General features: G+C 51.4%; 7 protein-coding genes across 7 annotated transcripts; 5 read left to right on the forward strand and 2 right to left on the reverse strand.

Moving 5' to 3' along the window:
* Nucleotides 1-789: 789 nt before the first annotated feature.
* K452DRAFT_341124 (uncharacterized protein) lies at nt 790-2,212 on the forward strand (the record flags this gene model as incomplete). The annotated part of the gene is made up of 3 exons (XM_033545360.1): nt 790-1,020; nt 1,076-1,535; nt 1,607-2,212. 3 exons carry the CDS (start codon nt 790-792, stop codon nt 1,987-1,989), a joined length of 1,074 nt encoding a protein of 357 aa, XP_033393098.1. The 3' UTR covers nt 1,990-2,212.
* On the reverse strand, nt 2,165-3,952 carry K452DRAFT_110423 (uncharacterized protein). Its single transcript, XM_033535016.1, has 3 exons — nt 3,659-3,952; nt 2,574-3,589; nt 2,165-2,501 (listed from the first exon to the last, which is right to left on the reverse strand). The coding sequence occupies exons 1-3, from the start codon at nt 3,681-3,683 to the stop codon at nt 2,340-2,342; spliced, it is 1,203 nt and encodes a 400-aa protein (XP_033393099.1). The 5' UTR covers nt 3,684-3,952; the 3' UTR covers nt 2,165-2,339.
* On the reverse strand, nt 3,909-5,114 carry K452DRAFT_110451 (uncharacterized protein). Its single transcript, XM_033535017.1, has 3 exons — nt 5,092-5,114; nt 4,583-4,852; nt 3,909-4,522 (listed from the first exon to the last, which is right to left on the reverse strand). Exons 2-3 carry the CDS (start codon nt 4,796-4,798, stop codon nt 4,223-4,225), a joined length of 516 nt encoding a protein of 171 aa, XP_033393100.1. The 5' UTR covers nt 4,799-4,852; nt 5,092-5,114; the 3' UTR covers nt 3,909-4,222.
* Nucleotides 5,115-6,996: 1,882 nt separating this feature from the next.
* On the forward strand, nt 6,997-8,376 carry K452DRAFT_291634 (uncharacterized protein). The gene has a single exon (XM_033541216.1). It carries the CDS (start codon nt 7,171-7,173, stop codon nt 8,146-8,148), a length of 978 nt encoding a protein of 325 aa, XP_033393101.1. The 5' UTR covers nt 6,997-7,170; the 3' UTR covers nt 8,149-8,376.
* A 1,068-nt stretch (nt 8,377-9,444) lies between these two features.
* K452DRAFT_329265 (polysaccharide lyase family 1 protein) lies at nt 9,445-10,419 on the forward strand (the record flags this gene model as incomplete). Its single annotated transcript, XM_033545044.1, has 2 exons — nt 9,445-9,654; nt 9,721-10,419. The coding sequence occupies 2 exons, from the start codon at nt 9,445-9,447 to the stop codon at nt 10,417-10,419; spliced, it is 909 nt and encodes a 302-aa protein (XP_033393102.1).
* Nucleotides 10,420-12,604: 2,185 nt separating this feature from the next.
* On the forward strand, nt 12,605-18,207 carry K452DRAFT_110481 (uncharacterized protein). The gene is made up of 8 exons (XM_033535018.1): nt 12,605-12,832; nt 12,880-13,705; nt 13,759-15,464; nt 15,513-15,827; nt 15,882-16,481; nt 16,564-17,281; nt 17,346-17,648; nt 17,720-18,207. The coding sequence occupies exons 1-8, from the start codon at nt 12,663-12,665 to the stop codon at nt 18,026-18,028; spliced, it is 4,947 nt and encodes a 1,648-aa protein (XP_033393103.1). The 5' UTR covers nt 12,605-12,662; the 3' UTR covers nt 18,029-18,207.
* Nucleotides 18,208-19,424: 1,217 nt separating this feature from the next.
* Nucleotides 19,425-21,904, forward strand: K452DRAFT_361925 (uncharacterized protein). Its single transcript, XM_033546460.1, has 3 exons — nt 19,425-19,739; nt 19,794-19,870; nt 19,924-21,904. Exons 1-3 carry the CDS (start codon nt 19,651-19,653, stop codon nt 21,579-21,581), a joined length of 1,824 nt encoding a protein of 607 aa, XP_033393104.1. The 5' UTR covers nt 19,425-19,650; the 3' UTR covers nt 21,582-21,904.
* Nucleotides 21,905-21,959: the final 55 nt, after the last annotated feature.

Here is a 21,959-nt window from a genome sequence, read left to right on the forward strand (position 1 = left end):
CTGTCATAAAAATTCTGCCTTGTCATGAAGGCTCGGAAATATCCGCCAGTGTACTTAAAATAGCTACCCTCTGGCTTGTCTTTCAGATATCCCAGGAGGAGAGAGCTGCTGCAAGCGGGATGCAGTACCCCTCGTTAATTTAACACATCATCAGAGCAGTAAGCCACACAGCACTCATCGACTGATGACAACGTCAGCGGTCTATCAATTGCAAGGGTTACATTAGCGCGAGCAAATGGGAACGTACAGGGTTCTGATATTGTCCGGACTCATGTGGATACCAGGGCAAGGACTACGCGCAAATATGCTGTCGGGTACTCGGGAGATCATCTTCCTTCGAGTTTTACAACGCCACTCGGCAAATGTTGTCATGTTTACTTTCTTTACCCTGGCGTTGGCTAGTTCCGAACTACTGATGACCTGAGAGCTTTCGGGGACTACAACAAAGGTTGCAAACAAGGGACTCTCGTTGCCAGAGAGCAATATCTTGAGGCATAGTTTGCCTGCCGCGCACGCAAGGAATAATGAGCGATTATTGCATTTCCTTGATCCTTCCTGGTGGGGCTTTGCGATGGTAAACATCGTTGTGGGGGCCTTGGCGATGGTCAATCATCGTTTGTGGTCCGTGAGCCGATGGAAGCATTTATTGACCAGTTGGTCCGTGTCCGGTTGGGTACTGGCTAGTGGATCCTACCTTTGAATATAAATATCGCCCTCAGCGGGCTCTTGTAAGGACCTCATCTACATCCAGAAAATTTCATCTTGACAATCATATTCTCTCCTCCCGACATGAGCCATCGAGTTAGCAAGAGCAAGAGAAGACGCAATCCCTGGAAAGAACCTGAACTCCAGAGACTTCAAAAGCTTCTTGCTGAAATTCCAAGGCTAACCCATGCACAAATCAAAGACCGACTGGAGGGGGAAAGCTATCCTCGTCGGGGCCAGCGATCAGTCTCTGTCAAAATATGCGAAATTAGAAAAAAAGAGAAAGAGAGTTGCGAGACACTACAACCAGACAATGTATTATAACACTTTCCAAGATCAAACGAAGCTATGCTAACACATTGTTAAATAGCCTTCCTCAAGAGACGAGGACCATGAGAACTTAGCCAACGAAACCGAGACGCAGGTGGACGGTGTCATCCCGACAGGCCGACCGTTTTCAGTTCCGCCTCCAGACATTGGCAACCCTTCCACTACGATCAATTCGCCCCCGGATGCAACAGATGTAGATGTATCACAAGTACAAAATGCTCATCGGGGCACCACACCACCGGGAGAGCCACCGATGCCAGTTGTTCAACTTGCGCCGCCACTCCCACTCCCAGAAGAACACATGGAGAATGTCCATAACGAGGCGACTTCTTCAACAGAGGATGCACAACCACGAGATGTACACGGCGGCACTACGCCACCGGAGGAACCAGAATCCAGTGATGCCCACCGTGAGTCATCACTTCCGGAAAGGCCGCGAATTCAACGCGCCCATTATGAGGCACTGGTTCCAGAAGAACCACAAACACAAGGCACAAGTGGTGAGTTCCATTCCTGGAGGCAGGCGTGTTTGCTCAGGACTAGTTAGAGAGCAGCGGCTAACCGACAACAGGAAATGATCTGCTTACCACTTGTCAACACTTTAAGGACCTTCTTTCCAAGGACACACAAGCGGCACAAGGCAGGGCGGAGCATCGGCGGCCAGTAGAGATGCGCCATAATGAGAACAGTGACGCTCTGTTAAAAACTCTGGAAAGGGGGGAAACCCTGAGCGAAAGAGAGAAAGCGTTGGAAGAACAGTTACGCTCTGTACGGATACAGCTGGTGGAGAACAGACGGGAAACGGATGTGCTTGCGGAAAAGGTGGTGACAGATCAAAAGCTCTTGGACCAGTGGAGGGAGGAGGATGAGCAGGAAACGGACAGGCTACTGGCTGTACAGAAGCTTATCGATCAAAGACTCGAAGTGACTGGAAGACTCTGGGCCGGGATTTAGAGTAGTTTTCGACGTCTTTGACGTCTTTTCTTTTATTCTCTTTATTTTCTTCTTTACTCTAAATGGCTGGAGCTTTATTGATACTGCGTAAGGTAACGAGGGCTCTAGGTACTACGAACCAGTTAGTCGGTTTTTCGGTCAGCTTCTAACTTTTCTTGATAACAAAAGCATTACGCAAGCCCTCTATAAATGAGCGACAAACAAAACGTTTGAAGAAGCGAGTAAGTCTAAATAGATACTATAACAACACCAACAAACAGCGTGCTCCAAAACGAAAGAAATGTAACTAAAAAAAACTAACAGGAAAGGGCAAAAATCAGTAACAAGTCATTTCATCCACTACACAGAATCTACAACTCATCCACCGTAACCCCAAACCCCTTCTCCCTCGCAATCTCCAGCACCGCATTCCCCATAGCCAGATCCATAACGCCAACACCCACGCTCTTATAAACCACTTGTCCGCGTTGCAGCCATTTCTCCAACCTCTTCTTCTCCTCCCCATCTAGAACCTTCCCAGCCGAGCCCTTCCCACCATCCCCCGCCCTCGTCTCCGCCCCCGTCTCCCCCAACCACTCGGCGACCTCACCAATCTCGACCATCTCCTCCGCCGTCAACGCAGCCCGCACAATCTCCCCAGACTCCGCAAAGCACGCCTCGCGACTATCAACGACTATAACGCCGCCCTTGGCATCTTTGCGCGGGTTATAGCCATCCGAGGACGCGACGATGCTCTTCAAAAGTTCCGGGTCCAGCTCCAGCATGCTAGTCTTGTACGACCCGATCGCCGAGACGTAGACTTCTTTCTTCAGCCACGCGGCAGGGAACAAGACCTCGCGACTGGGCGTCGTGCAGAAGACTGCGTCGGCGGCCTTGACTGTTTTTTCCAACTCTGCTTTATCGCCAGGATCGACGCCGCGGAACTTGACCTGCCAGTCCTTCTCCGCGGCCTCGGACCGCAGCGTCTGAATCAGGGTGTCGCGCCTGGGGCCGGCACGATTCACCACAGCCAGCGAAGCGACGGCCTTGCCCTTCAGCAGCAACGCGATGCGTGCATGCCACAGCGCCTGCTTCCCCGCCCCGAAAATGACAACGTTGCGCACGGCGCTGCGCCGCGCAAACAGCGTCGTCGCAGCCAGCGCGGTCCGGAACGCCGTCAGCTCGCCCGCGTTCAGCACGCCTGCTGCCCTGCCCGTGGCGTCGCAGATGACGAGCACGCCCTTGAGCTCGGAGCCGACGAGGCCGCGCTGGCGGCCGTCTTCTTGCGCGGCGTCGTGCGCGTCGAAGGGCGGGGGCACGCCGATGATCTTGGCGCCTACGTGCCCCGGGTCCGTGAGCGGCATAAACAGCGTCGTTTGCCCTTCCGGCCGGGTCACGCCTGCTCGGTGTGGTTGGTACTGCGCTTCGCCGCCGGTGGAGATGGCTGAGAGGGCGCTGTTGAGGCGCGTTTGGAGGTTGAGGAGCGCGGGCCGGTCGAGTGAGTGTAGCAGGGAGCGCACGGTGGCGTTTGAGAGAACTGTGAATGGCATTTTTGTAGTTGTTTGCCTATACGCAGGCTTGGTGATGATGATTTGTTTGTATAATCGATGAATGCGACGCGCTGCGATGTGATGATTGTCGTCAGCTCGTATCCAATAACTCCGGGTAGCTCTTAGGTTCGTTTATCAACCAAAAACCTCGTAGTCCTCAGTCATATCCCACGACGCCCTCGCCGCACTTATAAACCCAGCATGACGCACCCAGCATCTATACGCAGCAGCCCTATTACTGGAGTCACAGACCCGACATCGGGCCTCCGACCGCGAGTAGCCGGGCGAATCGTGCTTCTCCGCATGACGGAAGCGGCAGCCGGTCGCGCCGGTGTCGGCGTCGCTGCGCGGAAACCCCGCGGTTGCCCCGCGGTGGGGCGGCTGATCTGCGGGTTTGGGTTCCGGTGATAAGGGTTGGAGGGTGCGGTGGTGCCGGGGGGGTGGAGAAGGCAAATTTGATGAGGTGTTTGAGAATTTGTGGTTGTAGATGTGACAGTGTTGAGAGATTGTACACCTTAATAGAAGAGGAAGGACATGTCACGTGCACGAAACATCACGGGGATGGAATTGGGCCGGACCGGCCACGACATTTGCTAAACTAAGATATTCAAACGCTCTTTCAAATTCACATTTACAGTCATTACAGTCAGTTGATGAATCGAATCCATTCTATTTTCCGAGCTCTATTGCTAGACAAACAAGATCTATCCAACGAAAACTATCGAAGCAGGAGACAGCGAACCCTTAGAGCGAAACAAAGATGTCGAGTAGTTAGACTGCTCCGCCTCACCCTTCTCCAGAACAAAAGAAGCCTCACTGGCACTTTCGTCAATGTCAGTCATCTCGGAATCGCAGTCCTCACACTCGCAGTCGCTCTCGCCGTCGTTCTCCGACAACAGCGCAAACTCCAGCTCCTTCCGCAGGACATACACCTCCGTCTCGAGCTCCGCGACGCGCTTGGCAAGCGTGATCGTATTGCCGATACGCTTGAGCTTCTCGTCCTTCTGTGCGACGGTTTTAGTAAGCACCTTGACTTGCTTGGTAAGGCGCGTGTTCTCGCTCACCGTCTGCTGGTAGCGCAGATTGAGGTCTTGGTTCTTCTGGCCCCTGGCGGCATGCTCCTGCTTCAAGAAGGAGAGCTCTTCGGCGTGCTCTGCGTCGGCCTGCGCTAGCCTCTTGTTCAGCTCTACGATTTGTTCTTGCAGTACGGCGTTTTGTGCACGCACTGTGGAGAGTTCATCGTCAGGCTGGGTGTCGGACTGCTTGTTCTCGTTCTGCATCTTCGTGGCGACGTTTTCGTTCTGGGGGTCCTTGGCCTCAGAGCTGTTGTCCGCCTGGTGATCGTCAGCCCCGTCCATCTGCATACCGAGTGGTCTCTCAGGGGTCGTCTTGCCCGTCTGCTTAGGCTCATCGTTGCGCTGATAGTCCTCGGCGGTTTCAAAAACCGCAAGCTGCGCCCTTAGGCGACTGTTCTCATAGGCCAGCGCCGAGATCCTCGCCGCCTGGCTCTCTATGACCAGGTCTTTAGCATCAACCACCTCGGCGTCTTCCTTGATCTGTTGCCAGGTCTTACCTTCCTGCTCGTCAAGACTGTCGATGCACTCCTTGGAGTCATCGACATGTTCGTCTTGCTTCGCCTGTTGGGCATGGTTGAGGACAATGGCATCCTTGAGCTCTTCCCGCACGGAGTCGAGCTCTGAAATGTCTTGCTGCGCCATTCTGTTGGCTATCCGCACGTTCGCGTCGGCGTAATCGTCGTCTGCTGTGCGCGGAAGCTCCACTGACTGGTTGTTGGAATTGGAAGTTTATTGAGGCATGTTGTGTTGGTAGGCAAAGGTTTTGGTCTGTTGTTCAATGCGTTGTGTTGCAATGAAGCAAAGGTTGTTTGATGTGTTGATGTGTTGTAAGGAAACGCTGGTACTTCAATATATAAATTTGAGAACGAGTCATTGTCATGTTACAATGTCATGGTAAAAGTATGAAGACGTTCTCTGTTCGTGAACAATTTTTCTCAACTGCATTGTTTTTTCTCCGCCGAGCTTCACTCAGCTGCTGCCATGTTAAGCCTGCAGGCCTTTGTTGTTGCTGCTACATTTTTGAGCCAAGGTCGAGTTATTACTTTTCCTCACTCTCTATAATGAAATATATACCAGCGACGTAAACGACTGCTACGCAACAGTCTTTGGTTTCGGTGGCGTATGGCACATCGAAGAAGGACGAATGAAATTTCGCCACATGGTGTTGTAGCCCTCGATAGCGGCGAGTCTGCAAGGCGCAACCGGATAGCCAAGGCTGTTACACTCCTATCTGTATGGAAGTGTGCAAGCTGTTGTTGGATGCAGAGGATCGGATCGCCATACTGGTTGAACGACGGTATCCTGTGGTATTTTATAGACTTTGGTAGGTATGGTATGCTCGGTACATGTTTGCTTTTTTGGCTCTTTGTATATGTCTTAAAATTCAACTCAAAGCGACAACTCTTTCATTCCAGCGTCGCGCGGAACACATCAGAAAGACGAAGTGCGACCGCGCCATCATGAGATTGTTCCCTCAAAGGCAGTAAGACTCTGCAAGTCGCGATCCGGTAGCACACGATTATTGTGTTTCATTGTGAGTAGACGAGAACAAACAGCGCGAGGGACTTGATCCGTGGCTGAAGTAGATGGGATGGGAAGCGGAAGAGATGAAGTTCAGTGAAGGTTTTCGATAGACAGCTGCATCGAAGACGTCACAGATAGGCGGGCCGGTCCGCTCCGAGCGACGCACAAACCCTCCAGCACGTCCGCAACTCAATCGCGGCATTCGCACCAACGACCAACGGCCTGACGATCTTCGGTATGATCTGGTTGCACTGCAAGCGCAAGTTCCGCTTTACTGTTCAAAACGAGTCCGCACGCCGCAACCTGCTTCCCCGCAATCGCAAATCGAAGCTGCGAGGCTGGTGGCTACTGCTGTGCTACCTACATATCAGCCATGAGAACGAGCCCGACGCGCCATTCCGTTTAATCCGGAAAAGAAACATGACACTGTCTTGGTTGCCTGGTACACGATAGGACGATGGTCCAGACATGCGACGCCCCCTCGACCCCACACACAGCCATTGAGCAACCTGGAGCTACGAAGACCACAGTGGGCAGATTTGGTAGGAAGGAACAAGGGTCGCAGACCCGATTTACATGACGACAGTTCACATGGCCGTACTCGTACATTACCTGAGGTCCACTAGGGAGATCGGAGGGATGGTTGTACCGGCTGTTAAGATCCTCGGTGGGTCTGGATGCAGATCCTCGTGGGATCCGCCGTCCACACGACACTGTCTTCTCCTGTTCAGGTAAGGTGAATAATCTTATCTTGACATTTTGGAGTCGGGTTGCGAGGGAGGGTGGCGGCGTTAGCGGACATACGGCACCACTCGTCATTCATCGCGACCTAGTCGTTAGCTCCGTCGTTAACGCCGCGCTTTGAAGCAAGGCCGCCAGCCACTCCAAACCTTACTCAGTACCTAACTCCAGGTCCTTAACGCCGCAGTACTGGTGGTACATGCTCACCATGACGAGCTTAAAAGCGTACCCACCACCAATCTCTTAGAGTAGTTCAGCAGCGCTCTCATCACACTTGCCTTTTCCTCTTGCAACCACAACAACCACCAAAAATGGGCTTCTTGTACTCCCAACTCTTTGTTACGCCCGCCTTACCCACCACCTCCTACGCCAAACGCACCGTCATTGTTACCGGCTCGAACACCGGCCTCGGCCTCGAAGCTGCCCGGCACATTGCGCGCCTCAATGCAGATAAAGTCATCATCGCAGTGCGCAACGTCGAAGCGGGCAAGCGCGCCGCCGAATCCATCGAAGAAACAACAGGCCGGGCTGGGGTCTGCGAGGTCTGGCAACTGGACCTCGCGTCCTTCGACTCGGTGAAAGCGTTTGCGGCCCGCGCCGCCAGCCTCGAACGGCTGGACGTGGCGCTTCTGAACGCGGGTGTCGCAACGGAGGTATTTACACTCGCCGAGGGGCATGAAAGGACGGTGATGGTGAACGTGCTGGGGACGTTCCTGCTCGCGCTGCTGTTGCTCCCGAAACTGCAGTCCACGGCCACGGCATTCCCGGATGCTGCTGCGCCCCCGCACCTCACGATCGTCTCGTCCGAGGTCCACGGCTGGGCCAAGTTCCCCGAGCGCCACTCCCCGAGCATTCTCGCTGCGCTGGATAACCCCGCCACAAAGACCATGAATGAGCGCTACCCCACGTCCAAACTCCTCGAGGTCCTCGTTATTCGCGAGATCGCGCCGCGCCTCACAGCCAGCGCGCCTGGTGTTGTCCTCAACATGTTGAACCCGGGATTGTGCCATAGCGAGCTCGGACGCGATTCGGGGATTGGATTGTACTTGATGAAAGCGGTGCTGGCGCGGACGACCGAGGTGGGTTCGCGGACGCTGGTGGCGGGCACGGTGGCGGGGAGGGCCAGCCATGGGAAGTACATGACGGACGGGCAGGTCGCGGACGAGGAGGTTGTGGCGTGGGTGAAGGGGGCGGAGGGGAAGGAGATTGGGAGGCGGCTGTGGGAGGAGGTGAGGGGTGTGTTGGAGGAGGCAGCGCCGGGGGCTACAAGGGTAGTTGGAGAGGCGTAAGGAGGGGCATGCGGCGGTGAGGGAGACGGGACGGGTACGTACGGTGGGGACCACTGGACATGTACGATGTGGTGGCGTTTTGAGATTGGACAGGGCGTCTTTGCAGATATGGATTGTGTAATGGCATCGTTTCTTGAGACTTGGCCTTGCAAGCTGGCCGGAGGAGAAAGGGGGGAAGTCCAGAGTTGGATGGCCGGTGGTGATATGCTGCCGTTGCGACGGGCCGGACGAGCAGGAGCGGCGGGCCGCTCCGGGTAAGCGTGTTGTAGATCTCTGCACGTGATGGGATTGTAAATCATGCATCCATCTCTCGCGGTGTATCATCACTGGATGGATTATCTAGATGAGATTTCCGTCGGGAGAGCCTCGATCTTGCAGGTCGCGTCATGTTGCGTGCTCGCGGCGTCAATTGCCTGCACATGGCCTCTTTCCACGTGCAGGAGGGGGCGCCAAGCCGAACACTCTCTCTCGCACCCTGGCATCCAACAACCTAGCATGGATCAGACAAATAAGCCAACCAACCATGCAAACCACACCACCTAGGTACGGATCCGTACGCTCCAAACAACGTCAAACGACAAACCGTCCAGCGGAGATTGGCTCTACCCGCCAAGCCTTTCACTCCGGCCTTGGCAGGCGGCCGTGAAACAAAGCGCTTTGAAATTGCAAATTGCACCAGCCTGGGGACCGTAAGTGTCCACCAGTGGGAGCGGAAAGCGGGTTGGCGCCTGCGGCATCCCGATATTGGCAGCCAGGCCGGACCGGAGGCGCAATGAAGCCGGTCGAGTTAATATAGGCGCGGGGCTTGGCGGGCGAGGTACCCCACACGGGGCGTTCATGCGGCCCCTGTTTCAGCGCAGCAACATGAACGGAACGGGACGCGCGAAACCTGTTTTCGGCATCCCGGGGCGAGCGAGTTGGGCCTGGTGCGACGTGGGCGACGGACCGCGTCTCCGTCTTCATCGCTTTTGCGCGTGTTTCAATCGTCCGCCCGCCGCATGGTGCGAGCCGTCAGGTTGGGATGCGTCTCCGCTTCCACGAATCGTTCATGCCTGGGCGGCGGGCTGCGATTTGCTTATATAGACGGGCATCGCTGCGTTAATGCCTTTTGTTTCTTCAGCAGCAGCATCACAGCAGCCGACCACTTCATTCTCTTCACCTTCTTTTCACCTCATACCAAGTCTACCTACCTCTCTTTCTAGCTAATCCTTCGCTTCATCACCACTACCAATCACCATGAAGTTCCTTTCGACCGTGGCCCTGGCGGCCCTCGCGCACCTGGCGTGCGCCGTCCCCATGGCTGAGAAGCGCGCTGACGCGGCCACGCCCGTTGGCTACGCTTCGCAGAACGGCGGCGTGACGGGTGGCGCGGGCGGTACCACCACCACCGTCTCCACGCTGCCCCAGATCACCGAGGCCCTCCAGAAGAAGGACGACTCCAAGAAGGTCGTCTACGTCAAGGGCAAGATCACCGGCAGCGAGAAGATCTACGTCGGCTCTAACAAGGTGCGTTTTTACCCTCGGTGGTTTTTGCTATGTTATTGTATTCAAGCTGCTAACGCTCCCCCCCAGTCCATCCTTGGTGTCGACTCCGACTCCGGCCTCGAGGGCGTCGGCCTCCTCGTCCGCGACGCCAAGAATGTCATCATCCGCAACCTGGCCATCTCCAAGGTCGAGGCCGACAACGGCGACGCCATCTCGATTGACGGCTCGACCAACGTGTGGGTCGACCACTGCGACCTGTCTAGCGACCTGTCTGCAGACAAGGACTTCTACGACGGCCTGTTGGACATCTCGCACGGCGCCGACTACGTCACCGTCTCGAACGTGTACTTCCACGACCACCACAAGAACTCGCTGGTCGGGCACTCGGACTCCAACGCCGACGAGGACACCGGCAAGCTGCACGTCACCTACTACAACAACTACTGGAGCAACGTCGGCTCGCGCTGCCCGCTCGTCCGCTTCGGCACCGTCCACGTCGTCAACAACTACTACGAGAACGTCTCTGTCTCCGGCATCAACACGCGCATGGGCGCCCAGGTCCTCGTCGAGAACAACGTCTTCAACAGCGTTGAGCAGGCGCTTGTCTCGGTCGACTCTAAGGAGGATGGCTATGCTGTTGCCCGCGGCAATGACTGGGGTACCTCTACCAACGAGGCCCCTGAGGGCACCCTTACTGAGGTCCCGTATGAGTACACTGCTGTTGACGCTAGTGAGGTCAAGGCTGCTGTTGTTGGCAAGGCTGGCAACACCCTCTCTGGCTTGTAAGCGTGGGGCTTTGCCACTGTTGGGAGTGAGGGAAGAATGTAGTGGGAGCCTGTCGGTGCTGTAGAGGTTGAATTATACGCTTTTTGCGCGATTTGGGCGTATCTCTGCATTGTGGTGATTGGTGCTTACTGTGTCGTATTTCTCAGTGTTCCGTGCCTATTCTGCCCGCTCTTCAGTTGGGATGTATGGTACTTCGAGATTTAATCTGGTGTCCGGAAATGCTGTCATGCTGATGGCTTTGTACTATACGTCAACCAAGGTCCTTGACAGCTTTTTACTAAAAGTTGCACTTTTATTCTGTTTTACTTTTTGTTTTGAGCACAAGTTTGAAAGGGGCACTATTGTCCGCTTTCTTAGAAAAAGGCTTTGCGCCTTCTCATCAAAACTTTAAAAGCTTTTACGCATGCGCGCAAACCAAAATGCTGGGATTAGCATGCACTGTCGTTGTAGACGAGCGGCCTGGTGGTCGGGGGTTCTGCGTTTTGGGTCCGCTGTGGTCTGCTCAAATACTTCGAGCGAGTGGTACGGCGGGTCTAAGCGGCCACGGAACGTCGGAACTTGTTGCGTGCGTGCGTGCGCATCAGTGAGCGATCTCGGGCGCTTGTTTGGATTTGGTGAGCTGGAAGGCGGCAGAATCGTGAGTTTGTGAGTGGGTGTGTTTGGCCTTTGGAGGCTGAGTTGATTCCTTTATTCTGTTTTAGAGTTGGCTTTGTTTTCTGCGGTGTACCAATCCTCGGTTTTATGCATGGAAAAAATCGGTTTGAGTATGAATCCTTTGTCCTTTAGATAATAAAAAGCCACGGTCTACGGCTAATGGGATTATTTGGTAGTTGTTGCATTAAGGTACTGAAGATAGAAGTAATGTTTTGTTTTATAAAGAGTGATCGCAAAGTTGAAGGAGTCCTTCTCCGAACACTCTAAACTTCAGCTACATGTGAAGACCTTGCGGGATAGTAACAGTGATTTGTTTATAGGGGCATTGAATGTTTCGAAATTAAAATCTACCTTTTGCTACAAGAATCATTTGAGATGATAAGTTTAACTTCAAAATTTGAAGTGTTGAAGTGCATGTCTCTCATCACAATTTATCTAGACTAGCAGTATCCGACATTCGGCATGCCCGAGATCGTCATTCCTCAGCGGCTGAGAGTAAGGCACAGCCTTGCAGTTGCTTTGCCGCTGTCCTCGCCGCGCCCCGCATCGCTGTGGATCTCCAGACGGCCGAGCGGTGCTGAGCCGCTGGCCCAAAATGGCATGTATCGCGAGAAAAAACGACGACAAAAGTAATGCAAGAGGACAGTAGACAAGCTACATATCTTGTTATTATCATGCTGTCGTGTGTCCAAACCTCTTTAAATTCTTACAGTCAATCTAATAACTTGTTGAGCTGTGGCCGAAGCCGCAAGCGCGACAGCCGCGCGGCGCCAAAGGATGCGCGTCGGCCCGACGGGTGTGTCGCTCGCTTGTGGGGCCCCATGAACGTGCTCATGCGGGCCGCCTGCAATGTGTGGAACGTGGGAGGGACGACATTGGTTGTTGGCCGTGGAGTGGGGTTTGGGGGCTGAAACTGCTGGCTTCTGTGGGATAGTTTAAGCGCTGAGATAGACTGAGGGACTGACTGCGCTGGCCATGCCAATCTATCGCTCTATTGGATTTCTTAATTTACTTTCTTGTTCTCATTCATACCTCGGAAGCGACAAGTGCTTGACTATAAACCACTGTTTATCGAGTTTAATCCTTCATCGGTTGTTCTCTGGGGGTGAAGTAAGTCTGGAATTCTGGCATTGTTTCATGTCAAGCCAAGGAATCCATACAGTGATTCTAGGCATCACTTGTGGCGCTTTTCTGCAATTAAAAGCTAGACAGTGTGATGCGGCGCTCAATCCGAGCTCGCTTAGAACTTCATTGGCTCCCAAGACCACTTGCCTTCTGTGCCACGAAGCAGACACCTACGTTTAATTTGGTGATGCATCCTTGCGGCGCCTAACTTGAAGGCCGTTTGGCGCGATTTCTGTGGAATAGTGGGGTAAGACTATTTTTGTGAGTGCTGCATGCATGGGGGGTTTCTGGAACCGTCCAATGACACTGAATCGTTGGCGCTTGCTGTGCCGCAACTTCAACTTAAAAACATGATGTTCGAACAACAAGAACATGAAAGTTTCTCTTTCCTATTCATACCAGCTCTCTCATACATTTGCATCTATTGGAATATTATCTTATTCTGGATTGGCCCACATATACCGATGTCTGTCAGTCCACAGAGGAGGAAGGACGCCCAAGAATTTATTGCCAGGATCCGAAAAGACAATGGAGGCATTTCAGAAGAACATGAAGCCTATCTGGCGGCTAATATGCCGGATGTTTTGGAATCCATTCGAAGTTTGAAGATGAAGTTGGGATCTGCAACCAAGACGTAAGACTCTCCCCCTCCTGTGAAGCCCCACTAATCAGGCTTTAAAGGTTGGCAACGAACTTGTACTCCAAAGAAACTCGGTTTTTATATGAGTTGGTTCAGAATGCGGAAGACAACAAGTATACCCTCATCAATAACTCTGGCCCTGGAAGTCCTTTCCTTGGTTTTGTTCTCTATCCGGACAAGCTTGTTGTCAACTCTAACGAGGACGGGTTCACTGCAGAAGACGTCAAAGCTATATGCAGCACTGGAGATAGTACGAAGACTACAACACACGGTTACATCGGTGAGAAAGGAATCGGATTTAAATCTGTGTTCAAAATCGCAAAGAAAGTTCACATCCAATCAGGGCCATTCTCATTCTCCTTTGTCTATACGAGGGACTCTGATGAGGATGGCCTTGGAATGGTAACTCCTTTGGATGAAAAATATGAGGATTTGCCGGAAGGAGTCCGTACTAGAATGACCTTGACACTACTTCACCCATTGGACTTCACTCAGCGTTCCCAGGAGCTCACAAGCCTTCCTGACACGTTGCTTCTGTTTCTGACAAGATTAAAATCGATCGGTGTGTGTATCTGCCCTTCCTCTGGAGACGCAGTTTCCATCATCTACTCGGGCTGCCAAGATCCTGAGCAAAGAATGGAGAAAATCGAAAAACGCACAAGCATAAACGGCGGTGATTGGTCTTCTGAAATACGACGGTTTTATGTTAATAGGACCCTCACCAACGATCTCCCATATGATGCTGCAAGAAAACACACAGACAAAGCAACAACCGTTCTTGCATTTCCAGTGGATCCCATGGATAGACCTTTCATACAAAAGCAGCATGTCTTCGCATACTTGCCTCTCCGCCAAGTAGGCTTCACCGTATGTGGAAATCTCTCCGATTTGTTACCATACTCGTAATAACATCTTGCCAGTTCTTGATCCAGTCAGATTTTATCACGCAAGCAAGCCGTGAGGACGTCTTCGATTCGCCTCGAAATCGTGCACTCCTCGACAGTGTCGCCGAGAACTTTCAGAACATGGTGCCATATTTCTGCGAGCATACCACCCTCCAATATAGTTGGATGAGGTACCTTCCCGACGATTCTGTATCCGATGATTTCTGGAAAGAGCTGCGACCCAAAATTATGACACTTTTGAAAGATACTCCTGTTTTGCGATCTTGGTCCGGGCGCCTTTATCGCCCGGGAAAGCTCCGCTGGCTCACTGAACGGTTCCAAGACAAGGGCAATCAGCCTTTACTTCCCGATCTTGATGACGAGGCTTACTTGAATGGGAACTATGAGCATGCAGACTTCGCTTTCCTGCAATCTCTGGATGTAAAAGTCTTATCAATACCGGAGTTTATTGACAGAATGGAACAAGACCTCAAAACCAAAAATCCGCGGATTAGGTCCTCCAAAACGAATGATGACTGGCATACGAGAGTCGCAAATTTACTCATGGAGCCTTTCAAAAACTCTGGATCCTCACGGCGTCTTTCAGATCGGGTGAAAGGCTTGCAGATAATCCCATTGATTCAAGGCAAATGGACTCAGTTCAGCCTGAGAAGCGAACACGAAGACTATGGTGTATTATCCTCGGACGATGATGATGATTACATGATTAGTCCCATCTTCTACCCCAAAATCGGAGACCACAACATCCCAAAAGATCTTAAACTCAAAATTGTGGACCCTGGACCACTCAAAAACGTTGCCCGTACCGAACTTTTCTCACTGATAGGAGTAAAACGCTGCAGCCCCAAGACAGTCATCTCAGCCATTTACGACAAGTATGTATGGCAGATGTATCCATATCCGATCAAGATTTTAGACTCTTTCGAACACCTCAAGTTTCTCTTCTGGTATGAGGAAGAAGGTAGTACTCTGAGAAATTCGCTGTCTCTTGTCATTCAAACGATCGACGACGAGACCAAAACAGTCGATGCCAATGCCGAATTGATCTACTACCAATCCCCAACTGATGAATATGGTCCATACCAGCTATTCAAAAGAGACAGCAACATCCCGGGATTCAATGCTTATCACCTTCACCAGAGCTATCAATCACTACTACCTGCATCTGCGTCCAGCCATGGCAGGACTTGGGATACCTGGCTTACTGAGTTTCTTCGAATTCGACGATTTCCCAGGATATTGACAGAGACATCGGATGACCCTTCCGCGGAGTTACTTTACATTATCGAAAATCGCCCAGAAAAGCTTTTGGGGTTTCTGAAATGTTTTTGGTCATCCTTTGAGAGCCACATATCCGAAAAGGTTATCAAAGTGCTAAAAGAAAGCAATGTCCCCAACGAAGAAGGAGGCAAAATTTCACTTGAAAAGTCATACGTCCCACTTTCGCGGATGAAAGCATTGGCAGCCAAATTTGAGACCTCGCAGTCTATGGTACTCCGCATGCCAGCTCAATTCAAACCTGAAGAGGAGTGGCCATGGGAATTTCTGAAGCGACTCGGAGTCCGATTCGCAGACGACGTCGATTTCTACCTGAGCATTTTGAAATCGTTCTCCAAGAAGCATTCCTGGTACTTTCCGATAGGCACCGACAAGACTGTCATCGAAATATACGAAGGTATTATGAAGAAATGTGTCTCGGAAGAGGACGTGAGCCGCGTACAGTATGTTTTACTCACCGGGTGTTACTGCTTTTTCTGACTCCCACACAGACATGACTTCAAACACTACAAGCTCATATACACACCCTTGAATCTATTTTCCTGCAAATGGGTATCAATAGACGACTGTGTCTGGGAAGGTGATGACTGGCTTGAGGTTAAAACACGCCTCAGCAAGATCGAAGGCTATAACGGACTGGAGCATCTTTTCAAAATGATACTCAAAGTCCGAAACGCTACATGGGAAGACTCCATTGATGAGCTCCGACTTATCAAAAAGAGCCAGGAGAAATACTTTAATGTATCAAGTATTTACAGATTTCTCTTACGCAACTTTGAGAACGAAACCAACTTCGATGTCTTACGGTGAGTATGGAAAGTACATTCCTTATTTGCCAATATGCTAACATAGTTTTATAGTTCGGAATTTGAGAAAGACCAGCTGGTTTTTGTTTCTGAGCGAAACGCTTGGTACTCTCCTTCAATGTGTATCTGGGCCGATATCAGAGTTTGCATTTCCGCAAGGATCCCAATCAGCACCGGTTATCTCTCGCTTCAGCGATTTTTCACCGAAATGCTGGAGGTGCGGGAGCCTGACTTAGAGATGCTCATCCAAGCTCTTAAGGACCTTGCTCTTGCCCGACCGCTTGCGATTGCTGAAATAAAGCAAATGATTGCTTTCACCAGCTCCTACAATCCGTCTCGAACCAGCTTAGCAAGATTGCTTGCGGTCAATATTCTACCAGTAAGGCTTGAAAACGGCGATGTAGAGCTGAAGAATTCAACAGCCGAATTTGCCATACCGGATCGGAAGGAGTACGATAAAGCTTTTCGGGGGAAGGCCATAACTCTTGACCTAGACCTAAATGAGGTGCATATGTCTAGCCAATTCCTTCTTGGTTTAGGCTTGGAATCACGGTTCATTTCAAATGTTGTGGAAGAAAATACGATGGTGAAAACGAGCAGCATCAACAGGCAACTGACAAAAGAGTTCAGGCTCAAAGCTAATGCACTTTTTCGGTAAGCCAACTCATAAAGTCAAAATTTTGTTTTCTACCTTGTTTACTAAACAGCCCTCTAATATCTTGCTAACTGGAACCAGTTTCGCTGTCCACTACAACAGTGTAAAAAGTAAAAACGGTGACAGTTCACTGTACAAAGCACTTCAGCATGCGACCGTCTCTTTGAGCAATGAAATTTTCAAATCGATCAGCTTGAAACAGGGCTTCAATATTTATACCACGGAAGGGATTCCGGCAAATTTCCATTTGGAAGAAGACCTGGATAATTTAAAGCTCTTCGTACCGGCAGAGAGCCACCGCAGAGAGATCTGCTATCTGCAACAACTTCCAAGGCGTTTCTTCGACTTCTTATCTATTGCAAATCCTTCAGCCGAGGCCATTCTCGTCAAAATCATGGGATGCAGTAGCCTTGAAACACTCGGATACATTTTGGAAGCTGCGGGAATCGTCGAAATTGATGGCCTTGACGACAAAATTGCCCTTGATGATATTATGGACGTGGACTCAGAAGATATCCAGGACGAAACATACAGAAAACACCTTGAAAACACTTCCAAGGACAGCATTCAAAGACAAAATAACGTCCCAGATGCTGACGTACCATCACACCAACCTCATGTTCCCAGTCCCCAATATGGAGCATTTTTGGACAACATTGTCAACAAAGCAGAAGCGCAAGCACCATTCTTTCCAGTCAAAGGCCGGAGACCACGCAAAGCTGAAACTGTCACCGCATCAATTTTTGGACCCCGTTCACCCGATCGGGATAGGAAAGTGGGTGCTGCTGGAGAGCTTTACGTATGTGTTGCCTTACCTACCCTTCCAAGCCAATCTTTACATGTATAGTCTAATAATCTATTAGGCTTTTGAGATGCTTTCAAACCTGGGCCTTCCTAACTTTGGACTCGAAAACTGGAAGAGTGTTATACGAAAAGAAGTACGCGCGTCCCAGAAACACTGCAACCTACAGCCTTGGATCGGATCCGAAACCTCAGACATAGTGTACAAAGACAACGATGGCATGCTTAAGGATATCTTATGCTGCTGTGGTTACTCTCATCTGAAACATACGCTGGCAGATGATGCGACCTATTATTTTGAAGTGAAAACGACCACCGGATCATTTGATGCGCCATTCTACGTCTCGAATGCGCAGTTTAAGCGGGTGAGTCTAGCAACTTCTGATCATCGAGGAGTTTTAAGTATTAAGTCTAACAAAGTTTCTTTATCTTGCAGATGAAACGTATGGAACTTGAGAGCAATTGCCTCGATGTTTCAGAGGTCTACATCTTGCTTCGTGTCTATAACCTCGACAGTTCCGACATAGATATGCAGGCATACGTTGATCCGTACAAAGCCAATAAGGATGGATTGTTGAGTTTCCAGGTAGAAACTTGGAAAGTGCAGCCAACACCCAGTCAGCCCTCGCCAGGGCCTACCATGACACCTCGTCCGCCCCGGCCATTCTTCCGTTTCATGCCTAACCCAGACAGAGCCGGGCCGAGAACTATCGTAGAGCAAGTTGACCGGACCGGGCTATCCTAATGGCCACGAGGATTTGGCATGTCCACTGAGACTTACGTTCGCAAACATTTGGGGGCTGTAGCGTCTTTTTCAGTTTGAAATCTCTGTATATACACGATCTTGCTTTGAAATTGGTTTGTCTCCTTGATGTTTCGTTTTGCTTCATCCGCTCGTTCTGTTTGTTGCACGAGCTTGCAATAATCAAATGTGGATTAATTCGCATTTCTCGCTCCAGTATACTCCCCTTATCATGAAATATTAATCTTATATGCTGCTCTAATAAAATCCGTTGCAACTATCCGCTCAAGTCCGTTAGCACTATAGCAGCAAAGCGCACATGCCAGAATAGTCGACTTTCTGTACGAGTTTGATAGTATATTTAGAGAGAATAATGGGGTAAAGGTGTGAGGAAGGATAGCTGGTTTTCGGCTTTCGTCCGGGATCTCTGCTTGCGGAAGGGTATTATTGCTAATAGAGACGACAATGCGTATGACTTCGAGCACGCGCTAAGGGAGAACCTCAAGGTGGTCGAAACGTCGGTTGTGGGGACTATCTTCATCTTCAGGGCCGAGAAGCCTAAGTTCACCGACTGAGTTGGGTCAGTGGTGTGGTTGTTGAAGACGGTGAACGGTTTTCGGCGCATGAGAGCGGGGGGATTTCGAAAAAGATTTTGGAAATGATTGTTTTACTTCCCAAGGGCCTGAAAGGCCCACCTTTTTTGTCGTCTAGGTGGATTGATGGCTTATAAGTTTGGAGTCACATGCAATTACTACATACGACTGACTTGATTCCTGATCGCAACCTTTCATCAGCTTCACTCTCTTGCCAATGTGGAGCCACGGAGGAACCTCTAGATCAAGCTACGCCGGTCTTGCCAAGGCAACGGCGTCAGCCTCTTTCGGATCTGTCAATAAACAGCCACGAGCGTGGCGCACCGTTCCTTCAGGTCTCAGCCAGCGGCTGTTCCGTGAAGTAGGCGCCGGCCCGATCCTGATCCCAGACAATCTCCTTCTCATCTCGGTAAGTCGATGAACTAGACGGATCTGGAATAACTGTCCAATGAAAGTTTGATGGTTCTGGCACCCCGCCTTTCAGTTTCGGGCGTGACCGTTACCAACGGGGGCTAGCGTCGGCGCGGATCATCACAGCGTCCTGGCCCTCCCTGGCGTCACTTCCTCTAATCGGACCTCTCACTTTCTCCATACACAAATTCCATCTCACTCATCGATCCCTCACACCTTGGCCTCTTCAATGGGTTCAAACGTTCAAGCCACTGAGCTTGTGCAACCTCTGAGGGCAATCCCACTGACGTTCTGTCAGTTCTCGTTGACACTAACGACTCATGGAGATAGCCATCTCCTACGCTAACTCTGCCTCCAGCCGCACGCTAACCAAGCCACTGAGCCACTTCAGCTCGCATCTGACAAGCTGCTGTCTATCCGTCCCCTGAGCTAAAATCCTGTAGAGAAGTCAAGTATGTAGACTCGTAGCGTATAAATGTTTCGCAGGCCAAGTATCACGACCGCTTCTTTTTCACAGTCATCGCGCAACCGTCTTTCTTTCCACCAGGTCTACCTGGATTGTCCTTCACTTTTCTTTGACGCCTTGACGACCTATCACGCTCTTTTTTATCGTCAGCAATCATGAGATACGCGCTCCTCGCAGCACTCTGCGCACCACTTGTTGCGGCTCGGCCCAACCCGAACGTCAGCAGCCAATGCACGCCCTCAGAGTAAGCCGCCTTGTAAATCGTGCATGGCAAGGTCAATCCACTGATGACGTACAGGGTTACCGTGGCGGGGTCGACACAGTTTGAAACCCGCACCGAGACCATCGTGCAAACCAGCACCGTTGTTTCTACTGGTGAGTGTGATGCAATATCATCCACGTTGCATTCCTGTAGCTAACTAGCGCAGTCACGAGCACTGTTAGCGTTCCAACTACTACCACTGTCGCGCTTCCTGGACAACCTACCACTGTGACACTCCCTCCCGCGACTGTCACGCTTTCTGGAACCTCATCTGGCCAAGCTACGACCGTCACTGTCCCCGGTTCTACAACTGTCCTGGTCCCTGGCGCCCCCGGTACAGTCACTATTCCCAACAATGGTGCTCAGGTTGTCACTGTCACTGTCCCTGGCAATGCGAAAACCGTCACTGTCCCTGGTGAGACTAAGACAATCACCATTTCCGAGGTCGTCAAGACCGTCACTGTTCCTGGTGTTGCTACCACCATCACGGTCCGTCCGCAGACCTCTACCATGACGCTCGCCCCTGCGACCCAATCGACGGCTGTCACCATCCCTGGCGGCACCACCACCATCACCGTTCCTGCCGAGGTGAGGACTGTCACTGCCGAGCAAGGTGTTCAGACAATCACGGTTCCGGCGCAAACTCGCACCATTACTCTGCCTCCCCAAATTGTTACGATTACTGTCACGCCGACCCCTGTGTCCCCGAGCAGTGTGGCTTCTGTTGCCACTACGTCGCAGTCTACTGTGTCCAGTGTCTCGTCTGCTGGTGTCTCGTCTACTGACTCTTCCTCCACTGTGACTGGTACGGATGTCGAGGCTGCTAGTGTGAGCTCGGCCACTTCTACTTCTCAGTCTTCCGCCGCGACCACCGAGACTTCGACTGCTTCTACGGACGTTACCACCACTGCCACCGAGACCTCTACCTCGACTGAGACTTCCGCAAGCACTGAGGTTTCTACAATCTCTACTGGAACTTCTGCTACCGAGACCTCCACCAGCACTGAGACTTCTACTGCGGAGAGCACTGCTACCACTGAGACTTCCACTGCGGATACTGAGACTTCTGCTACGGAGACTTCTACTTCTGAGGCTACTACCACCCAGGCTACTACTACAGAAGCCACCACTACGGAAGCCACTACCACCGAAGCCACCACCACTTCTGAAGCTACTACCTCTGAAGCCACTACTTCTGAGGCCACCACCACTGAAGCTACCACCACTGAGGCTACCACCACTTCCTCACCGACTGTCGACCCGCTCTCCAGTGCAGTAGCGGTGATTACATCTGAGGCCCTCCAGCCCTTCTGCTCGACCATTCTCGACTACACCACCCCAACTGTGACGTCCACTGAGGCTGGTACTGTGACCGTACCCACAACAGCGGTTATTACCAGTGGAGTCTCTGTAGTGACTGTAACTGTCACTGCGATAACAACCATTCGGTCTTCCACTCGCATCCCCTATGATACCTACACCAGCTTGCATCCCAATGTCCCCTACAAGCGCGAAGCTTTGGCGGGTATTCCAGACACGTTTACATTCGTGGACATCCCGGACACAATGACAGCGGCCGAGCCCGTTGCTGCCACGGAGGCAGCCATTACACCCGCGGATCTTGCAACATTCGAAGCGGGCATCATAACCGCCGCTTGCCAGCTTCAAGCCACTCCCGTCTCGACTACCGTGTACACGACTATTCCGGCACAGACTGAGTACAGCACCATTACTTCTATTGTTCCGAGCACCACGTCCACGGCAACCTCTACCGCCTTCTCTACAGCTACAGTAACCCAAACTATCATTGTTGTGGGTTTGTAAATAGATATATTGGCGGGTTTATATAGTTGGCTAGCGTCTATTAATGCACTTAAGCATTCTACCTCCGATATTTTTTAAATTCATATGCCGCATCTCATGACCCGTCGGCACGTAGCGCGATAATTTCACGTTAGACATTTATTTAGACGGAGTCCAGCACATCCCGAGGCATGTGCATACGTATAGCTAACCAGCTTAATGTGCCGCTATCGTATAATTTTCACGAGGGAGAGGCATAATATCCAGCGCCAACGAGACTAGGGAGGTTCGACTTAGGAACCCGATGCAAACAACCGGTTAATAGCACAAACACACATGTTGGGCAAAGAAGCAGAACCGATTGATTGCAGATGAAGCAACAAGTCACGTGATCTAGTC

Source organism: Aplosporella prunicola, assembly GCF_010093885.1.
Source record: "Aplosporella prunicola CBS 121167 unplaced genomic scaffold K452scaffold_30, whole genome shotgun sequence".
Lineage (NCBI taxonomy): Eukaryota > Fungi > Ascomycota > Dothideomycetes > Botryosphaeriales > Aplosporellaceae > Aplosporella > Aplosporella prunicola.

What these genes read in the sequence shown, in the direction of transcription:
- K452DRAFT_110423 (XM_033535016.1), bottom strand. Translation starts at nt 3,683, where the DNA reads ATGACTGAGGACTACGAGGTTTTTG. An exon ending in TGAGGACTACGAGGTTTTTG is followed by an intron (nt 3,590 to 3,658) that starts GTTGATAAACGA and finishes ATCACATCGCAG; the next exon opens with CGCGTCGCATTCATCGATTA. An exon ending in AGATGGTCGAGATTGGTGAG is followed by an intron (nt 2,502 to 2,573) that starts GTCGCCGAGTGG and finishes TCGGCTGGGAAG; the next exon opens with GTTCTAGATGGGGAGGAGAA.
- K452DRAFT_110451 (XM_033535017.1), bottom strand. Translation starts at nt 4,798, where the DNA reads ATGCAGAACGAGAACAAGCAGTCCGACACCCAGCCTGACGATGAACTC. An exon ending in ATCTGCGCTACCAGCAGACG is followed by an intron (nt 4,523 to 4,582) that starts GTGAGCGAGAAC and finishes ACCGTCGCACAG; the next exon opens with AAGGACGAGAAGCTCAAGCG.
- K452DRAFT_291634 (XM_033541216.1), top strand. Translation starts at nt 7,171, where the DNA reads ATGGGCTTCTTGTACTCCCAACTCTTTGTTACGCCCGCCTTACCCACC.
- K452DRAFT_110481 (XM_033535018.1), top strand. Translation starts at nt 12,663, where the DNA reads ATGTCTGTCAGTCCACAGAGGAGGAAGGACGCCCAAGAATTTATTGCC. An exon ending in GAGGACGTGAGCCGCGTACA is followed by an intron (nt 15,465 to 15,512) that starts GTATGTTTTACT and finishes ACTCCCACACAG; the next exon opens with ACATGACTTCAAACACTACA. An exon ending in CGAATGCGCAGTTTAAGCGG is followed by an intron (nt 17,649 to 17,719) that starts GTGAGTCTAGCA and finishes TTTATCTTGCAG; the next exon opens with ATGAAACGTATGGAACTTGA.
- K452DRAFT_361925 (XM_033546460.1), top strand. Translation starts at nt 19,651, where the DNA reads ATGAGATACGCGCTCCTCGCAGCACTCTGCGCACCACTTGTTGCGGCT. An exon ending in AGCCAATGCACGCCCTCAGA is followed by an intron (nt 19,740 to 19,793) that starts GTAAGCCGCCTT and finishes GATGACGTACAG; the next exon opens with GGTTACCGTGGCGGGGTCGA. An exon ending in CAGCACCGTTGTTTCTACTG is followed by an intron (nt 19,871 to 19,923) that starts GTGAGTGTGATG and finishes TAACTAGCGCAG; the next exon opens with TCACGAGCACTGTTAGCGTT.